Here is a 13,842-nt window from a genome sequence, read left to right as displayed (position 1 = left end):
TAGAGACAGAGACGTGGAATATAATCCAGCCTCTATCACGTGTAGCCAATGAAAAGAAAACTCCTTCCATTCTCTCTCTCGTTCCTTCATTTCCCACTCAAGTCTCCATCCCGTGTAGCCAACTCAGAGAAAACTTCCTCCATTCTCTCTCTCTCATTCCATCGTTTCCACTCGATATAAAACGAGTTAACCCTAAACGTAACGGGTAACGGGAATGTGTTACGTAAACATGTTATCTGTAGAAATGGGGTGTGAACAACAATAATTTTCGAATCACTCCAAATGGTTGGTAGTGTAAGTCAGTGAAGGAGCCATCAAGGAATAAAGGCATGAGAGGCAGGTGGTACCACTTGGATGGAATCTTCCTCACTAATAATTTGGGGGGCCGAACAATCCAACAAACTAACCCGACTTAAGCTTGGAAAGTCTTTGATTTTGTACTTCGAAGATCACACGATCCAACGAAACTATTTGTTTTGTTTTGTTTTGTTTTTGTACTCGACCCTTTGAAATTTCAATTCCATTTCATACTTCAATTTTCTGTCGTTCTTTGTGTATTGAAGATTGTTGGAGTACGATATTAGCTAATTAAAGGGAAGATTACGAGAGAGTTATACTTAAAGTGGATAATATTATATCATTGTAAAAGTTCGTTGTTTCTATTTAGTTAAACTTAAGTTACGACAAACTTTTTCATTCTTGCTTTGGAACTCCATTTTCTTCTCAGAAATGACGTTAGATATCAAGCAGGGATAACTCAGTTGGAAGAGCGATAGACTGAACATCTAAAGTTCACGTTATTTACTTCATGCTTTTAAGCGTGAAGACTAACCCTACAGACCAACACGGGTCCTTTCAGTATGCTTTGTCCTCACTCGTATGTTTCCAAAGAAAATTTCCAAGAGATCATCTAATATAAAATTGCTCCAAGTATAAGTTTGGAGTTCTTATAATTCAGCCCACCAAAACAGGAGGTGCACCTTGTATGTATAAATATTAACTTTCAATTCTTTTAAGTCATTCTTAGTCATCCTATCCTCAATATTGTTCTTATTCGGATATCGTCATGGTTCATTCGTGTACCCCTTCTTTATTCGGTTGTCGCAACATGTTTCACTCTGATACTTCAAGCTCGAACGACTTTGTTTTCTCTATAATCCAAAAATCAAATAGATGAAGAAAATAAAGAGACTGAGATAATAACTTCAAAAGCAGAAAAAAGAAGATCATTTATAAATTACAAACTTCATTTGTAGTTTATCGATACCAGTAGTTACATAACCAATTCAGCGTTAGCGAGATTCTTTTCCGAGACAATCTTTTCTAGGTATCATAAACAAAAATTTAAAAGACTTTTGCCCATAAAACAATAAAACAATATATTATGTGTCTCATTAAAAAATAATAATAATAAAGCCAGCCACTAAGCTACTAACACAATACAAACTCAAGTTAAACATTTAAATATAATCTATTCTCTCTCTCAAAACTATCTAGCGGGGATAGCTCAGTTGGGAGAGCGTCAGACTGAAGATCTGAAGGTCGCGTGTTCGATCCACGCTCACCGCATTTTTTTTCATTTTTGCGATCTATTGTTTAAAATGAATTTATAATACATTATACATTCAAAGACGAGATTGGCATTTTATATACATAGCTCAATGAACAAAAATGATTGTCGCCTCTACATCACATAAATTTTGATACAAAAATGATTGTCGCCTCTACATCACATAAATTTTGATTTTTGCTTTCGACTCTAAACGATGCTGAAAAGTAAACGTGTTCCCTGTTTCCATGTTTGACGAACCCGAGAGCCTTCAATTGAAATGGCGTCGTGAACGAACGGAGAACTTTAGCTAACTATCAGAGCTGATGCTTTCGAATGTTCCAACTTACAAGAGCCAAGTTGGTCTCTGTGCAGCTTTTTCATGAGCTCGTCTGCAGAGCTTTTGTCTTGACTCGACGATTCTGGCTTTGGAACTCGCTTTCCTTCTTCGACATGTTTGTATAAGAAGCAAATTCAATAGAACCAGATGACGTTAGATACTCGCTCGGAATCGAAGAAACATGTTTCTCCCTCTTAGAGTTTGGAAATCTTGGTCCCTGAGTTATAGGTCCGGAATTTGAGGTTCTCTTGGACACCAAACTGTAAGAACACGTCGAGCTCGAACGACTTTGTTTTCTCTATAATCCAAAGAAATCAAATAGATAGAAGAAAATTAAGAGACTGAGATGATAACTTCTGAAGCAGAAAGGCAACTGATCATAAATAAATTACAAACTTCATTTGGAGTTTACCAATAGTGACATAACCAACTCAGCGTTCACCTTAGCTGAAGGAACTACCCGTGATTGCTTCAGTCCTTTCGTTTCCGAGTCAACTGTTCGGTTTTTTCCACCGACTACTCCTTGTTGCCTGCGTAAAATATAGAACTAAGAGTCTGCAAATGGTGAAGCTGAAGCTAAGTATTAATTTTCGTATATATTTTACCTCCTTGCTTCGTCTTCGCGCATTTTCGAGTCGATCTCTTTGCTGGGAGGGTATTTTGGCAAACTTGAAGGATCGCATGGTAATGGCCTCGTGGTAAAGAACTGTTGGAATAGAACCATTGTTTTGGAGGATGAGTATCATCACTTTCCAGTTTCAACTGAATTGAATCTTATTGGATAATGGGATTTCACAGAGTAAGAAATGTTATGTACCTCACTGTTGAGTGCAGACGCCGCAGTTCCTCGCCCTGCAGGATCGATAGACAGCAAAGTGTCCATAAGCTCAACAGCAGCACGAGGCAAATCGTTATATCGTTCTCGAAGACATCTTTCGTACGCCTGTGGAGGCTTCATGCTTGTTGAATGCTTCAAGTGCGAATTGTTCCAATATTCCTTGGAGGGGGAACCACATAGCTTAAATATCTTGTGTAGTTGTTCAACCTGAAACATGGAATAAAAACATTGAAGGCGACATTTGATCGATCTAAACGGTTCATATTTGAAGGCGGGAAGACGATCTCACCTCTGTTTTTCCTGGCAAGATAGGCTTGCCGGTATATAACTCTCCTAGAATGCAACCAGCACTCCATAAATCAACTTCAGCTCCATATTGAGATGCTCCGAGTAGAAGCTCCGGTGGTCGATACCAGAGAGTTACTACACGACTCGTCATGGGAACTGTCGACTGTGAATCAAAGAAAACTGACAACCCGAAATCCGCTATCTTCAAAACGCCATTGTTGTCGATAAGAAGATTCGAGCCCTTTATGTCTCGATGCAAAACCCCATTGCTGTGACAGTGATCAAGTCCACTCAAAAGTTGCTTCATGTAACACTTCATCTGAAACAGGGCGGAAAGGGCTCAAAATTTATGATCAAATTTCTTATAGACATATAGTTATGGTTGGATCACTACTATTTGTGAGCTACAACGCTACCTGTGGTTCGGTGAACGACGTGCCAGGGCGTGATGCAAGTCCAGTAAGATCATGTTCCATATATTCAAAAACAAGATACATGGTACATGATGCTTGTGAAATGATCAAACCTTCCAACTTAACTATATTTGGATGATCAAGCCTTCGCAAAACAAGGATTTCCCTTGCCATAAACTTGATACTCTCGGTATCTTGATTGTCGAACGTGACCCTTTTCAACGCCACAACTTTATCTCGAATGATATCACGAGCTTTATACACGCTGCTATAAGTTCCCTGCCCAATCTGCAAGAATGATATATAAGAAACAAGAACATCTTTCAGCTAGTAAGTTAAAAGTCTCAAAGAGAGAGCATACTTTCTCTAGCTTGATGAAGTTACTTGCACATTTTGGCAACCAGTCTTTGATAGCCTCACCAGCTGCCGTAGCCAGCCAACTCGGCCACCCGGCAGCGACCTGCTCGGCCTCAGTAGCCTTTGGAATCTTTCCCATACATGGATGATTGACAATGGTAGCATCAGGGATGTCAGGAACTTCACCATTTACCTTCGTATCAAACAACATAACTTTAACATCACCACAATCCAGTCTATCATTTTCCCAATTCTTCTCCAGTTTCAGAGAGCCAGCTCCAGAAATTTTCAATTCAGAGAGATGATTCCTGGCGGAATAAGCTCTTTTGGAGATATCATATTCCTGGTCACTACACTCATCGGCTAGAACCTTAGAACAGATACAGCCCATGTTGCAAACCAAACTAGAACAAATCAAGATTAAATTTCACATATACAAATCCCTTCGTTTCCTAAAATGAAAGAAACCCTTCACCCCCAAATCAAAACTCAACCCAATGTCTCGTGTTCTTATTCAAGAACGAATCTAGAACAGAAGTATCAAGCAGTGCCACTCTTACTATTCAAATCCTCAAAAGTAGGAGGTTGAAGATGCGTAGATAAAACTTCAAAAAGCGTTGAAGTGTTAAAAAAGACATCCGAAATCTAAAAGCGCAAACGAAAAAGAAATTGAAAGGGATAAACATCATAAACAGTGGAACAAATGGATCATGGACTGGTTCAAAGCAGTAGAAATGAATTAAAACATGAAGTTGAGTGATGAAAAGCGAAGAATAATCAGAAGAAAACAAAGGAAGGCGTCTAGAAAGGGGAAAACAGAATTCAAAATGTCAAAGAATAATGGGGCAGGGAGAAATTAAGAGAGTCATTAATGAGAAGAAAATTACAGGCGAATTGAGAGGCGCAGTGTCCGGATGATGTGCGATGAGATGAGGGCGAAGATGTTAGGAAGCAGTTGGCGTATTGGGTATTGGATTTTCAAAGAGGTCGTTGAGATTTTATGAATACAGCATTGATTCAACGCTCATGGATTGAACTAACACTAACCCCACGCTCTCTGCTTCTTCTTCTTCCTTCTTTCTCTTCCAAATCCGCCATTAATCACCGTCTTTTCGCTTCTCAAACGCTAGACATAACCCATTCCTAATCAATATTTTCCCCCCGACAACAGATATCACTCTCACTATTCCCCGCCCGACATAACTCTCACTATTCCCCGGTGCTAGTGTTGCTGGATCCCAAGGGGTGGACTGTGAGATCGCATATCCCTTGGGGAGGAGAATGGAGCATTGCTTATAAGGGTGTGGAAACCTCTCTCACGTTTTAAAACCCTAATGTTGATGGCAATACTGGATAATATCTATTAGTAATGGGCTCGAGCTGTTACAAATGATATCAAAGCCAGACACTGGACAGTGTGCCAGCGTCGCTAGGCCCCAAAGGAGTGGATTATGAGATCCCACATCGGTTGGAGAGAAGAACAAAACATTTCTTAGAAGAATGAGAAACTTCTCCCTAACAGTCATGTTTTATAACCGTGAGACTGACGGTGATACGTAACGGGCCAAAACAAACAATATCTACTAGCAGTGGGATTTGAGGTGATACGTAACGGGCCAAAACAAACAATATCTACTAGCAGTGGGATTTGACTGTTACAAATTGCATCAGTGCCATACACCGGGCGGCGTGCCAGCGTCGCTGAGCCTAAGGGGGTGGATTGTGAGGTCCCACAATCAATTGGAAAGGGAACGAAGCATTTTTATTTTAAAACCACGAGGCTAATGGTGATACGTAATAGACGAAAGCAGACAATATCTGCTAGCAATGAGCGGAACATTTCTTGTAAGGATGTAGAAATCTCTCCCTAACAGACGCGAGGCTGATGTTGATACGTATTGTGCTAAACCAGACAACATCTACTCGTCGTGGACTTTATTACGTTTGAAAGTTAATATATTACCGTTTAACTACATTAAGATAATAGTGGTTAGATAAGTGACTGGTTCATAAAGTTACGTTCAAACTTATAATGATACGGAGATTTCGTATAAAATGGGGGGACAATGAGAAAGCCGTAATTGTTGGACATGCATTAGTAGCTGACCTACCCTCATGTTCAAATATTCCAACATGTAGGACTATTAAAAAGAGTATAGTTTGGTGTATTTATTTATTTATTTATTTGCATGAGAAAATTAGTTTTATGAATTTTTTATATTTCATTTTTATCGAATTAATTAACACAGAACCTAACTCAACCTAATTTAAAGAAATAGAGGATTGAGTTGAGTTGAATTGTGAACCCTATTCGAGTGATTCGGGTTACCAATTCAACCAACTTAAAACTTCAAGTTGGTCCAAAAATAATATCTTCCAACAGAATTTTATCTCTACTAGCGTCATTCGAAGAACGAAAAAATGGTGACTATTTAAGTAGTCTCGATAAATATAGTCTAATGGCTAAAACTGTATCGTACCGACATGAAACACAATGTTTCTGATTACCATAACTTTCTTTCATTTGTAATTTCGTGACGTAGTCAAATAGACATTTTAGAAAAGGATAAGATATGTTAGTCATTTATGTTTGAATAATTGACGTCAAAATAGGCTGAATTTTTAACCCTTATTGGCTGTCCTCTCATCATAGTCATAGTCAACTGTGTGGTTACTCTCTTGGGGCCATTGATTTTGATTTCCCATTGGTTTTTTATTTTTCTATTTATTTTAAAATTTTTAAATTAAATCCTAAACTTTATTGATTTTAATTTTGTTGAGGCCCATGGGCTAACCCGATCTAAGGCTCAAAGCTGAAAGTACATTTAATTCTTAGAATTAGAGTCATTAGAGCTTATATTGAAACGGGACAATATCATACCATTTTGGAGAGTGTGTAACCTCCTATTTCGACGAAAAATAGTACAACGGGTTAATTTCATCCTAAAAATCATACGAAAAAAAAGTAGTGGAAGGTGGACCATTTTGGTAGAAGAAAAGTTAACCTAAAAACATAAAAACAAAGCTCATCCACAGCTACAAAACTTACACTATGCTCTGCAACATCGCTGCCCCAATCAATGACACAATTATTGCTTTCTTTAGGGGTATACTCATAAATCTCTTCAACACTTTGAGAAACCCACTTCCAAATTCCCTGAAACCCACCAAACCCAGATGGAAGGAGCAAGAAAGGCGCCATTTTTCCCACCACAATTGTGGGCTGCAGCGTTGGGGTGTGGAGTGGTTGCATTTTGTTTGGTGCAATTGGGGCATTATTGCACTTTGGTTGTGGTGGGTGGCTTGTTGGTTTCCTTGGCTATGGCGGCGGCTGCGGCGGTGGTCACGTGGATCACGGTGGTGGTTTTCCTGGTCCTGATTGGGAGGTCGAGGCAGAGGGTGGTGGCGGAGGGGAGGAAGATTAGTAAAGAGATAATGGTGGGGCTTGTGGTGAAGGTGTTGTTGAAGGAAGGCAAGGTTTTGGGTGGGCTTTGCGGTGCTGTTTTGGGCTGCTTGGCGGTAGCTTGGGGTCCATCCCTGCCCATTGCTCATTATTATGCCGCTTCGGGTTGGTGATTGTCTAAGGATCAAGTTGTTGGCGTTTGGTGGAGAAGTAGATAAGCTTAAATGAGGTTGCTATTATATTTTTGGGGTTTCTTTTTATTCATTTTTTGTTTGGTGCCTTTCTTTCTAGATCATAATTATTCAGTGGAACCACTGTTTCTTGTTGTTAATCATCTGTTCACGCATCCAGAATTAGTGTTTTTTCGCCCGGTTTTGAGGTGGTTGCGCATGCACTGATTGTATACAATGTTATATCGATCATATAATTGTGACGGTTAACTATTTGTTTTCGTGAGGTGTTGTGATATGTTTGATTTGATGTCACTGATTGGATGCCAATTCTTATCCGTTGGAGTATAATCTTTCGTGACACTTGTTTTAGCATTACAAGATAATTGGGATAACTCAAAACATAGGATAATGGTCTATTAGTGTAACATCTCAACCCTCTCATGACTCTCTTCCCCTCTCCAACCGATGTGAAATCTCATAATTCACTTCCTTTGAAGGCCCAACGTTCTTGCTAGCACACCATTCAGTGTCTGGCTCTGATACCATTTGTAATAAATCCAAGTCCACTGCTAGTAGATATTGCCCTCCCACCCCCTTGAGGACCTAGCGTCCTTGCTAGCATACAGCCTGGTGACTGGCTCTGATACTATTTGTAAAAACTCAAGCCCACTGCCAACATATATGGTTCTCTTTAGGCTTTCCCTTCTGAGCTTTCTCTTAAAGGTTTTAAAATGCATCTACGAGGGAGAGACGTTTCTACACCCTTATAAGAAATGTTTCGTTCTCCTCTCCAACCGATGTGAGATCTCACCATTAGGCTACAAGAAAAGAAAATGACATATTTATACATACCATATTCAGGTCCCAAAACGCACGTTCTATGATCTTGCTATATGTATTTGTATGTTTAGCCCCGTTAGAGGAGCTACTTAATAAGTGTTTTCAATAGTCAATCTTGATAACAAAAAATGTAAGACAATGGTCAGTTTCAACATCGAGTTAAACAGGTAGTTTTTAACGACTTACTAACAAAAGTCATAAACCGATTCGATTCCTTCCACCTCCTCAAATAAAACTCGAACGGAATCTAAATTGATTAATCTAATATGAAACATATAACATATAAGAAAGGGAGAGGTAAGATTAGGTCCACCAAATAGTTTATGATTAAATCTCTGACCAAATTTTGGAAGTAGGGATTATGATAATTTGGCCAGAAATACACATATTATTAAATATAACATCACTGACCAAATCTAATTATTGTTTGGTTAAGCATTTGAAAACCCTTTTACCAAATTAATTTAGAATAAAGTTGGTACTTATAGCGGATGTCGGTAGCATTACCCTAAATTAATCACTCCTAAAAAGTTCTTGATCGAGCAACTTGAACAGAGTTTACAATCCAACCCAGCTCGTTTTTCTATTATCAGGTTGAGTTGGGTTACATTAATAACTAAAATACTCAAATATTAAACCGTCGTAAGTCACAACATATCACTAACATCAGCTACAAACATCTAATCTTAAAAGTAGGGTTGGGATGTAACTTTTCGAGTTGAGCGGGTTAACTCGACTAAAAAGATTCAGCCCAACTAAAACGAAAGAATAAATTAATTAATAAAAAGAACTTTTAAATTTTTTAGTTCTAAAACAATAATTGAAGAATAATTAATTAATTAATTTGGGGTTTCCCTTTTGATATGGGCCTGTGGACGTCTTTCTTCCAAATAATAATAATTGCTTTGTTTTCGGTTCCTCTTTCACAACAGAAACGCTGTTTTAAAATTACGAGTTCATCATTTTTGTCGGATTAATCAAGTAAAATCCACTCTAATACTCCAAATTCATTCCCCCATTTCTTAATCAAGAACCTCTCAATTAGTCAGCATTTTAAGGCTCTTCTTTCATTACTTTAACCATAATTAACAATGCTTAGTAATTTACTAAATGAAGCTGGATTCTTTTAGCCTTCCATGTTTAATTGCTCCTTAGATCTTCTTCTGGTCTTCAATTTGCAAATGTTGTAATTGCTGTCTATTTTAATTGGGTTTTTTTCCTTTTTTAAGTTATTGCAAATGCAATAACTTAAAGAAATTTCGAAATCAAGGTGGGAGACAAGGAAGAACTCTTACATGTGAGTGATTCAGATTTCAGAATTTGTTGGGTTTTTTTTTTAACTTGTCTTTTTCATGTTCAAATCAGGGAACGGTGAAAAGGAAACGGGAATATTTTAATCTGCTGGTTTTGTTGAAATTTGGGAACGGCTGCCCATTTACGTGGGTTGAACCAGACGGTTGCTTTTTGAGGTCGTGAAGGAAAAGCTTGAAAAAAAGAAAAAACGAGAGGGTTTGTAGATCTAATTAAACCATCGAAAGGATACCAACATTCTACCATACTCGTTCAATCTCAACCTCTTTTTGCTTCTTTTGCTTAATCTCTCATTGATTTTCCTTGATTGGTGTGATTTCTTTTGTCATATCCTCTTTGCTCTTTCTCTCTTTATAAATTTCCAATATCCGAGATGGTATTTAGCTTGAAGTGGGATTGTTATTAACTTGTGGAGGAAATAGGGATCTGGGTTTGCAATAAGATCGGCTGATTTCGCCGACATTCTCGTATCTTGAGGTTTTTTGTTCTGAAATCGCATCTGGGTATGAGCGATTCTTTGATTTTGATTTGAATAATCATCTGGATTCTTTGATTTTGGTGTTCGTTAAAGGAAATGATGGCTGGGAATGGGCTGTTTTACCCGATTCTTGGATTTGCATCTTGTTTGGCTTTCATTTACATGTCGTTTGGGAACTGGAGGATTGAGGATACTAAGCCCCTTAAAATGGACTTTGTGGAGAGAAGTGGAACGCAGTTCATGGTGAATGGGAAGCCGTTTTATATCAATGGATGGAATTCTTACTGGTTTATGGACCATGCCGTTGAGGAATATAGGAAGCCCAGAGTTAGAGCGATGCTGCAGGCGGCGAGGAAGATGGGGCTTACAGTTTGCCGGACTTGGGCTTTCAACGACGGCGGTTATAATGCCCTTCAGGTTTCTCCCGGCAGGTTTAATGAACGTGTCTTTAAGGTATTGATTTTCATGTTGAGCTGCATTTTCTGATATACATCTGAGAGATTCCTGCTGTCTCTGTTCTTGAACTCTTGTTTGATTCTTGGTCTCTCCTATGCTTTGATTGGTTCTGTATTCTTGAATGTCTGTTTTAGAATGGAAGCTCGGTGCTACCACCGACAGAAATGTTTCGGTTGTCATAAAACAACATGGAATAAGCTGATTGAAAAGCAATACAACTTGTATTTCTGTGAAAGATCAAGCTGGTTTCATGTTTACTTGAGACTATAGTTTTTAGTTCATAAACTGAGGTCTAGAATTCAAGGAAGAACCATAGTTTTTAGCTCATAAATTGAGAACACTAGGCCTCGAAGGGGGTGGATTGTGAGATCCTATATCGGTTGGAGAGAAGTACGAAGCATTCGTTATAAGGGTGTGGAAACCTCTCCCTAGTAGACGCGTTTTAAAAACCTTGAGAGGAAGCTCGAAAGGGAAAGTCTAAAGAGGACAATATCTGCTAATGGTGGGCTTGGGCTGTTACAAATGGTATTAGAGCCAGACACTGAACAATGTGCTAGTGAGGAGGTTGAGCCCCGAAGGGGGTGGACATGAGGTGGTGTGCCAGCAAGGACACTGGGGATGGATTGTGAGATCTCACTTCGGTTGGAGAGGAGGAACAAAGCATTCTTTATAAGGGTGTGGAACCTCTCCCTAGCAAACACGTTTTAAAAACCGTGAGGGAAGTCCAAAGAGGACAGTATCTGCTAGCGGTGGACTTGAGCTGTTATAATCTCTCTATCTGTCTCTCTATTTAAGAAACAAGGGAAACAACACATTATCCAAACTCTATCCGAGGAAAATATATGTCTATGTCTATATGTTTTGTCTTGACAGATTTGTATTGGTTTGATGATATCTTTGATTTGCTTGAATGTGTCGTGAAGTTGTATTGTTATCAGCTCAAGTTTTAACAGGTTCTCTTGGTGGCAGGCTTTGGATCATGTCATTGCAGAAGCAAGACAACATGGGATTAGGCTTCTTCTTAGCTTAGTCGACAACTTGCAGGCCTATGGTGGAAAGACACAGTATGTGAAGTGGGCATGGCAAGAGGGTCTTGGTTTAAGCTCTTCCAATGATTCCTTCTTCTATGATCCATCGATACGCATTTACTTTAAGAACTATATTAAGGTACATTCCATATTTAACAATGAGTTCGTCCCATGTTTTTCATAACATTGATGTTTTGGGTATTCATCCTGAAGATATGCTATGGATTCTGAGTTTATTGACCTTATGGCTAGGTCGTCGTTTTAGCATAGTGTGTCGTCCAACATATTTCCGAACAAGGCATCGGTTTTATGAACCTGTATCTGGTTCTAATGTGCTCTATGTTTTGCAGACTATCCTGACAAGAAAGAACTCTATCACTGGAATTCAATATAGAGATGATCCCACCATCTTTGGATGGGAATTGATGAACGAGCCACGTTGCATGACCGATGCTTCGGGCGATACTCTTCAAGTAAGTTGTAAGGTTTTGATTCTTACTGATTTCTGGATGTTAAACCAAATGAGATTTGTAAGTTGTAAGATGGTTTTTAACCGAAACTAGGACTAGGCATGGAAAAGCTTAATCATCGTCCTCCTCTCCTGAACTGAACTTGAACCAGAACCTTTACCGAATGAAAGAATCAGAATCATATATTCCTTTACAGGAGAGGAAATGAAAGCAAAAACTAGTACCACTTCGGAACCTTTGACTCTATTCTCGGACCTTCCTTCTTACCTATAGCTTAAGAACCTGCTTTCTTACAATTGTGGGGTTCATTCGAATATGAAATCTGATCTTCGAAATTGAGAAATTTCTATCAGAGTAGGTTCTATACAAGAACAATTAGTCGATCTGGATTAGCTGACTTATGATAGATTATTCGTGGGTAGAATGGAAAGAATTAGGCAAACCAATTGAAAGCTGAACCTCATTGAACCTACTGTACTTCAGTTTGAATCTATTGATTGATAGCTCAATTTTGCACTTGTGGAATATATGAAAATCATGTTCTTTTTTTTCACTCTGCTTTAAGGGGAGATTTCCATGCATATACTTATGGTGAGGAATGAAATTGTAGGATTGGATTGAAGAAATGTCAGCTTACATTAAATCAATCGACAAGAAGCATCTACTAACGGTCGGGTTGGAAGGATTTTATGGTCCAAATAGCCTCAAGAGGTCTACTGTGAACCCTGAAGAGTGGGCGTCGAGACTTGGATCTGATTTCATCCGCAACTCTGCGGTCTCATACGTCGATTTTGCCTCTGTTCATATCTACCCTGACCATTGGTGAGCATTGAACCGCAACAGCAAACTTGGTTACAGAACATCCAATTCCTAATATCTCAATGATTCTAGTCATATCTATGCTTATTTTGATCACGAAATTAACATTCTGTGTCGATTAGGTTCCATGATCAAGATTTTGAAGACGAAATGAGATTTGTCTCCAAGTGGATGATCTCTCATATTGATGATGGTGACAAAGTACTTAAGAAGCCAGTCATGTTTACTGAATTTGGACTGTCAAACCTGAACAAGGGCTTCACGCCAGAGCAGCGAGATAGATTTTACAAAACTGTTTACGACGTGATTTACAAAGCTGCTAAGAGGAACCGGTCGGGAGCTGGCTCCTTAGCATGGCAGTTCCTAGTTGAAGGAATGGACGAGAGTAACGATGATTTTGGGATTGTCCCGTGGGAAAGACGATCGATACATAGGCTTATTATAGAGCAATCATGCAGGTTGGCAAGAGTTGGGGGAGACACCCTACACCTAAGAGAATTGAAATATGTGTGTGGTGGGAGATGGTGATGTGAGTCTTATCTGATTTGAGAGAATTCAATTTGTTGCTGCCATATTTTGTCCCTCTACACTTTGCTTCTTGCTGTTGATACATATTCAAAATAGATTAGTTAGCTTAACCTACAGTATTGAATTTCAAACCAGACTATACATGAACTGGTACCTGTAATGCTTTTTTGAGCAAAAATATAAGTCATACCTATTTGCCTTTCAACTCCTCTCCAAAGCTGCAAATTGAATTATTAGGTCATAATATGAGGGTCTTACTGCTTAGCAAGCCTCCTCGGAGTCTCGAGAGCTTGAGTCGTGCCTGTGCCCACCATCGACTTCATCAATACATGAGAGGAACGAGTTTGAGAACTAAGATGTTGTAACTTGTAAGCTATAAATCAGTGCAATGGTAAGGATCTGAATAACAATTATGTAACTTGTTCGGTGTCACAATCGGCGGTACGATTGTGCCCTTGAGAAAGTCTAAGTGAGGGAGAGTGGTGTCACAATCGGTAGTACGATTGTGCCCTTGAGAAAGTCAGATTAAGTGAGGGAGAGTATTACAACTT

General features: G+C 38.9%; 2 protein-coding genes and 1 non-coding gene across 4 annotated transcripts; 2 read left to right on the top strand and 1 right to left on the bottom strand.

The window, feature by feature from the left end:
* Nucleotides 1-1,496: 1,496 nt before the first annotated feature.
* TRNAF-GAA (transfer RNA phenylalanine (anticodon GAA)) lies at nucleotides 1,497-1,569 on the top strand. Its single transcript has one exon. It is a non-coding gene; the product is annotated as a tRNA-Phe (tRNA).
* Nucleotides 1,533-4,640, bottom strand: LOC111794556 (Protein kinase superfamily protein). The gene is given in 9 exon segments (XM_087124180.1): nucleotides 1,533-1,682; nucleotides 1,723-2,011; nucleotides 2,014-2,187; nucleotides 2,302-2,419; nucleotides 2,495-2,595; nucleotides 2,707-2,934; nucleotides 3,017-3,334; nucleotides 3,432-3,716; nucleotides 3,790-4,640. Coding segments are annotated over 8 exon segments (1,767 nt in total). The 5' UTR covers nucleotides 4,177-4,640; the 3' UTR covers nucleotides 1,533-1,682; nucleotides 1,723-1,855.
* A 4,525-nt stretch (nucleotides 4,641-9,165) lies between these two features.
* LOC111795838 (mannan endo-1,4-beta-mannosidase 2) lies at nucleotides 9,166-13,496 on the top strand. 2 transcript variants are annotated; one of them, XM_023678443.2, is made up of 6 exons: nucleotides 9,166-9,498; nucleotides 9,567-10,443; nucleotides 11,416-11,613; nucleotides 11,825-11,947; nucleotides 12,555-12,766; nucleotides 12,886-13,496. In XM_023678443.2, exons 2-6 carry the CDS (start codon nucleotides 10,087-10,089, stop codon nucleotides 13,289-13,291), a joined length of 1,296 nt encoding a protein of 431 aa, XP_023534211.2. In that variant the 5' UTR covers nucleotides 9,166-9,498; nucleotides 9,567-10,086; the 3' UTR covers nucleotides 13,292-13,496. The 2 variants fall into 2 exon arrangements, with proteins under 2 accessions (XP_023534211.2, XP_023534209.2); XM_023678441.2 differs by having other exon boundaries at nucleotides 9,166-10,443.
* Nucleotides 13,497-13,842: the final 346 nt, after the last annotated feature.

This window comes from Cucurbita pepo, chromosome 5 (genome assembly GCF_057944985.1).
Source record: "Cucurbita pepo subsp. pepo isolate OVF chromosome 5, ASM5794498v1, whole genome shotgun sequence".
NCBI classification, from domain to species: Eukaryota; Viridiplantae; Streptophyta; class Magnoliopsida; order Cucurbitales; family Cucurbitaceae; genus Cucurbita; species Cucurbita pepo.
Note: the sequence above shows the minus strand (reverse complement) of the source record. Positions and strands in the feature narration are given on the sequence as shown.